This window comes from Malania oleifera, chromosome 8, assembly GCF_029873635.1.
Source record: "Malania oleifera isolate guangnan ecotype guangnan chromosome 8, ASM2987363v1, whole genome shotgun sequence".
In the NCBI taxonomy this organism is placed as follows: domain Eukaryota; kingdom Viridiplantae; phylum Streptophyta; class Magnoliopsida; order Santalales; family Ximeniaceae; genus Malania; species Malania oleifera.
Window position 1 is genome coordinate 91858330 of NC_080424.1, and position 7229 is coordinate 91865558.

The window sequence follows — 7229 nt, forward strand, 5'->3', positions numbered from 1 at the left end:
CTCATCTAACGCATTGTTCGCAATGGCGAACAATGATCCTAGTCGTTCTACTAGAACTTCTTCGCAAACACCATGATCATCTGTGTCAAGAATAGGTCTTTCGTACGTGTGTGGCTCGAATGACGATCCCAAACATTCGTTCATATCCACAACAGGCATCCCACAAACATCTGTACTCGTGTATGGATCTGCATCTTCTTCCTCCGCTTCAAGCACATGCTCAACAGACGTTCTCGTTTGCCCATCCGCAGCAACACCCATGTAAGGAATGTTTTCGACATATAATTGCACAGTTAAATATGTCGTCCCTACGCAGTGTGCATCCAACACAATGCGCATACCGTAATCATCAGTTACGGGAACAGCCTCATAGAGGACTATATCATGATGCCCTTGAATCGAGTATCTTGCAGTTACCCGCAATACATATTGATTTGGATCAATATGCAAATACTTGTATATCTTCGTATACAATTTATTTAATTTACACATATGACCAATTCGAATAGGTCGAATTGGCAGAATACTATAACTAGCACCGGCTGGTCCGATTATAATGTCACCCTCTATGTACAACAATACCATCATCAGAGTACTGTTTGAACTTCCTGTCATTTAGATCGACGCTCGAGAAAAATAAAAGACCTACGCAAAACAACAATTGTATGTATAAGTGAGATATGCTAAGTCAATAGTAATCAAGAATTATTTTCACTACGTTCATGTGCATGCAATCTTCCCTAAATATTTCACTTGTCACTTCAAAAATATTTTTGAATGCATTTATGACTTTTCTAGGAAAAGTCCTACCGAAATTTCGGCAGCATGTCGTCTGTAATTTGAACATTTACCCATTTTTACAATGACCATGAAACGTTTGCAAGCAATGTAATAACATAGTTTAAGCATGCGAAAACCTATAATATCTACTAGCATGCAATTCACATAACTGTATCAGCCATGCAAGAGGCATTCAGATCAATATGTCACTAAAATTTATTATTAATTTTTTGTTCAATTAAGAATTAATTAAGTTATATTAAAAATAAGTTGCTTGATTTTTAATTTTTAGATGAAAGCTCTAAACTAAATAAATAATTTTCACCCTTCACTTTATCACCTAAGTACCAACAATCTTGATACGTAACATAAATAGATGAGAAATGGAATCTTGACAAATTTATGGAACTTCTTTTATTAAAATCATGACATTAACGTGATAATACCAAGTTCAATCAAGCATGATTTGTATTCTACTTATAATTTGTCACTATTGTTTCAAACACATGTATAGAATATAATTAAAAAGAATGTGATTGAATTTGCTATTTATTTTTACATGTTTATATATTTATTACATATAACTACAATATAATTTAAAAAAATTAAACTTACTTTACCACATACTTCTATGTATTCTTCATTAAAGTTTGGATAGTTTTATAAGTTTTTATAAAGCTTATTTTTAAATTCTTCAAAAATTCTTATTAAATACAATTTGAGAAGTTTTAAGTCATTTATATAAACTCATTTCGAAAAATATAATTCAATTAGCACTTTATCACTTTATGCACAATATGACCTAGAATTATGAAAAATTATTATCTCAATGCATGCCTCTTAATTTGTCCTCTCCCCCCAAAGGTACCATATTTTTATATAATTTATTACTACCATTATGCACAATATGACCTAAAATTATGAATAAATAAAATAAATAAGGTTTTTTAGAAAATTAAAAATATATATTATGAAAATATCAAGCATATGCTTTCAAGTGCTAAATTAGGAAGTAAATTATAACATGTTACATACATACATCAAGAATAAGATTATTTTTTATTACATAATAATATATTTATTATTATCATTTAATAAAAACATTTTAATGTTAGTTAAAATAATAAGAACATAATTATCAATTAAAATTTTTATTAAAAATATTTTTAATTTTAGTGTAAAACATATTAGAAAGTAATCATATATTTTAACATATTAATTAGTGATGCAATATAAAAATTAAGAAAAAAATCATCTATTAATTATTGGATCTAAAATTATCAATATATCATCTCATGATTGTTGAACTATATGCATTGGATCTAAAATTATCAATATATCATCTCATGATTGTTATAATAAATGGAAACCGAACAAAATTAAAATACATGCCTCAAATTTTGGAGTTTGAAATAGAAAACCTTCAATCAAGGATTCGAAGGTAATTCGGACTAAATAATGCACACTAACAATTCAACTAATCAATCTAAGAATATGTATTTTCCTTTCGAAAAATAATGAGCTTAGGGTTTCAAAGGCCTTACCCCATCTCCTCCTTTTATAATCTTCCTCCTCAAGCAACTCTTGCTAGCAACGTTCATTCACCAACGGTAACAATCAACGCAAAAAAAATTGTCCGACCTTTGCTCTCTGCTCTGCAACGCGAAGAAAATTGAAGCAGGAAGGGGTTGAAGAATGGGCGAAGCAAATCTCGCAGAAACCAACTTGCGAGATTTGCCACACATCAGCTCAGTAAACTTCTGCGCAGCAAATCTCGCAAGTTGGTCCTACCAGATTTGCAGTGCCCTGTGTCATGCGTCACCTTCCTGCCCGCTGGTGGCTTTAAATCTCGTAATTTGGTGTTACGAGATTTGCTTAATTCCGTGTCATGCATCACCCTCTCACTCGTCCATCAGTTTAAATCTCGCAGCATCAAGTTACGAGATTACGTGAACATTAGTTTGAAAATTTTTTTCCCAAATATAGTATTATTTAATACTTTATTTTATTTTAATAATAAAACGAAAAAAAACTCCCCGACCAGACATCCATATAGATATTAACATTTCGTCCGACATTAACAAGATGTAGACGTAATGGCTGTTCTAATAATTCAAAGATATTTCGTAACCGACCCTTAGCAACCCCAAGTAATTCATTTCATTCAGGACGCCAATGAAAGAAAAATTGTAGGCAGGCATGGAGTTTTTCCTTCTCCCTTTCTCCTCCGCTACTTACACTGCTTCCGCCTTCGCTGTTCTTCTCTTCCTCTATTTCCTGTTATGGATTTCCACAAGTTTCCGAAAGAAGTCCGTCGGCCAAAAAGTAGCAGCCCCCGAAGCCGCCGGAGCGTGGCCGGTGATCGGCCACCTCCATCTCCTCGGAGGATCCCAACTCCCCCACAGGAAGCTGGGGAACATGGCCGACAAGCACGGCCCAATCTTCACGATAAAGCTGGGCATGCACCGAGCCCTGGTCGTGAGCAATCCGGCGAATGCCCGGGAGTGTCTGACCACTCACGACAAAGTCTTCGCTAGCCGCACCAGAGCAGTGGGCGTGGAGCACATGGGCTACAATTACGCCATGTTCGGGTTCACCCCTTACGGCCCTTACTGGCGCCACGTGCGCAAGATAGCCATGACCCATCTCCTCTCCAGCCACCGCCTCGAGACCCTCAAGCACGTCCCTGAATCCCAAGTGAAGGCGGCCGTAAACGATATCTATTGGAGATGGTCCGGAGCCAGTGGCAGCGGAGGCGGTGGTTCAAATGCGGTGCTGGTGGAGATGAGCAAGTGGTTTGGGGATATAAATCTGAAGGTGATTCTTAGGATGGTGATAGGAGACCGATGTTTGGAAGATGGCGGCGCCGCCGACGATCGGTTTCGGAGGGCGTTGAAGGAGTTTTTCCGGCTGATGGGGTCGTTCGTGGTGGGAGATGCTATTCCGTTTCTGAGGTGGTTGGATGTGGGGGGACATGAGAGGGAAATGAAAAGAACCGCGGCGGAATTGGATCGCTTGATGGAGAAGTGGTTGGAGGAGCACAAGCGGAAGAGGCCGGTTTCGGCGGAAGACGGCGGCGACTTTATGGATGTGATGCTGTCCGTCGTCGACAGGGGAGATGTGCCGTCCGATTATGATCCTGATGTTTTCATCAAATCTACATGCCTGGTACATATGGATTTTTCTTTTCAATTAAAATTTCTTCGTCATTTAAAGATCAAATTCTTTCTATTTTTTTTTTGGTGTTCAAAGGGAAAGAGCACTGCGCATCTAAAATGGATGACGTAAGCATCCAGTTCCAGTCAAACATCACCTGGTCCTCGCCAACAAAGATTTAATGTTCTAATAAAGTACTCATTTTTTATTGACTTAATATACACCCATTATATTAAAGTACACTCAGTTTAGTTCTGAAATATTTTATTTTAATTTTTCATTAAATTACGAAAAAGTTAATGAATCATCCTCTATCCTTAATACACCCTTAAAAGCACAACACGCTACATGGATTCATTACGTATTGTTTGGTTCACGGAGCTAATCCCACCAAGGTATTGTTTGGTTCACAGAGTTGGAATCAGAATCAAAATAAAATTTCACTAGACTGGAAACAAAATATCACATTCCTCTCTCATATTTGGTTTGACAACAAAATCAGAATCGAAATTATATTAATATTTTGTTTTAACAATGTTATTATTATTATTATTATTATTATTATTATTATTATTTTGTTTTAACAATGTTATTAATATTATATTGTATCTTACATTTTATAAGTATTATATTTAAATATATAATTTATTAATAAAATATCATATGTTGTGACACTATAACATAATTTGTTATTTAATATTAAAAAATAATATAATAAAGCAACCATAGTAGCAATATATTTTTTATAGAATAATGTTTTATTATTTTTTGTATATATTTTATAAGTATTATATTTTATTATACAATAGTATTTTAATTTTAAAGTAAAATTCTAGAATTAAAATGTACAAAAATTAAGTCCAGAATTAAAATGTACAAATTGAAGCATTTCAATTCTGATTATAATTTTGAGAGTCGATTCTCAATTACCAAATACGACAAGTATGTTGTCCATGGTATACATAATTGACCGCAGGGTCTCGTGTTGGCGGGCGCCGACACCTCAACTGTGACGTTGGTATGGTCTTTCTGCTTGCTCCTCAACAATCCCCACACTCTAAAGAGGGCGCAACAAGAATTGGACGCCCAGGTTGGGAGACAACAGCAACTACAGGGAACTCATATCAAACACTTGGTATACATCCAAGCCATCATCAAGGAGACCATGCGCCTCTACCCCGCTGCACCTCTAGGAATACCTCATGAATCCATACAAAATTGCACCATCGGTGGCCACCCCGTCCCCGCCGGCACACGCCTGGTGGTGAACCTATGGAAGGTTCACAGAGACCCGCAAGTGTGGCCTGATCCAGACGAGTTTCGACCAGAGAGATTTTTGACAACCCACCAGGATGTGGATGTGAAGGGGCAGAATTTTGAGTTGATCCCGTTCAGCAGCGGCAGAAGAATGTGCCCTGGAGTTTCTTTTGCACTTCAGGTTATGCATTTTACACTAGCCAATTTGCTACATGAGTTTGAGATTGCGACTCTAGACGACAAACCAATTCACATGGGGGAGTGCTTTGGGTTAACCGTGGCCAAGACAACGCCGCTGGAAGTCCTCCTTTCTCCTCGCCTACCTTCTCACCTATATGTGTAAGGTAATTTGCCAGTGGTGATAGAGTGTATGCTAGAAGACTTCAGGTCTCCAAGCGGCATGCTTAGTGTTTAATATTTTAGCTTTGAGATAATTTTGATTTGAGCCAATTTAAATATAGTGTAATTTAAAATTATATTTAACTTTTATAAATTCTGAACATTCCAAATTGATGCTCCAAATACGATTTAAATTTTTCTTTGAACCAGAATGGTATTAAATTTTGTGTATTGAATTGATTGAGAGATATCCTTAAAAGATCAGTCACACACCTATTTATATTCATTTCAAGTCATACTTTGGATTATAATTGAAATTTAAATCATGCCCAAATCATTGCTACCTCTAAATTGCATGGTTACAAGTATAAATTGAATAATAATTCCAACCAAAATTTTAAAATGTTACCAAACATTAAACAACATAATTATTGTAGTTGATTCCTTATAATATCGCGTAGATAGCTATTTGCAATTTTTCATTTGATGACCAGGAAAGATCTGTAGCGATTTAAAAATTATACTGCTAAAAATATTAAATGTTATGATACTAATAATAATATCCACAATGTCAATCCAAACCCAAAGTGGGATACTGAGGATATACTTGTCCAAAAATATATACTATTTATGCAGCGGAAAACTTAATGTACCTGAACCTCATATATAATATTAGAGTTCTACTGTCTCCATAAATATATATATGTACGTCTCAAAAAATCCATAAAATATCTTAGGAATTTCACAAAACATATCTCCTAACTCAAACACTTACCCTGAAACTAAGACAGTACCAACACCTTTTCTACCTCGGAGCTCGCTCCGCTCATCTGTCTAGATTTCCTAAAATGTTTAAGTTCTTGGGTGAAACGCCTCTCAGTAAGTTGGGATAGATTATCATCAGTGTGTGACAACATGAGTTCTATTGGTTATAAATATATACTGCAAGTAATTTAATTGTAATATATTAATCTGTAACTGATAAATCATAAAATCTATACTCATACTTTTATAAGTCTGGTGAAATCATACCTTTCAACATAATGATACTATATCATAATAAATTTCCATAAACATGTAAATCATCTGTTATATTTGTATAATATTGAAATTTTTCCCTAGATGGATAGTTAGCTGATATCATGTATTTGTAGTAACTTAGGAAAAAAAAAATTTTTTAAATTAAATTAAGATTTATTAATTAATTAATTAAAAATTATTAAATTGAATAAATTACATTAAGTAATATTATGATTATATACATATACATATATATAATATATATATATGTAAATAATAATAATATAATATACATTAGATATATATATATATATATTATATATGTAAAAAGGAAGAAAAATCAAATCATCCTGAAAGTTCAAGATAATTTGAATTAAGAATAGAAGCCTGCGCCTCTCTCCTGCTCTCGTCACTCTCTCGTTACTCTCTCTTCTTCGCGAGCTCTCTATCTTTCTTTGATTTTCTCGACCTAATGTGCGCACGATCGGAAAATGAAAAACACCACTGGGTTCCATTCTCCACCACCAATATTTTCACTGGTGTGAATTTGTGATTAGGGCGTCGTAGGCACCACTCTTGAGATAAGGTAGTCTCTCTCTCTCTCTTTCTTTCTTTTCTCAATTTTTCCTTAAATCTCTAGTCAAATCAACAATCGGACACTACCAGGGAACTTTCCT

At 34.8% G+C, this 7229-nt stretch overlaps 1 protein-coding gene across 1 annotated transcript; it reads left to right on the forward strand.

Moving 5' to 3' along the window:
* The first annotated feature begins 2979 nt into the window (after positions 1-2979).
* On the forward strand, positions 2980-5680 carry LOC131162014 (cytochrome P450 CYP82D47-like). Its single transcript, XM_058118109.1, has 2 exons — positions 2980-3948; positions 4913-5680. Exons 1-2 carry the CDS (start codon positions 2980-2982, stop codon positions 5534-5536), a joined length of 1593 nt encoding a protein of 530 aa, XP_057974092.1. The 3' UTR covers positions 5537-5680.
* The last annotated feature ends 1549 nt before the right edge of the window (positions 5681-7229 follow it).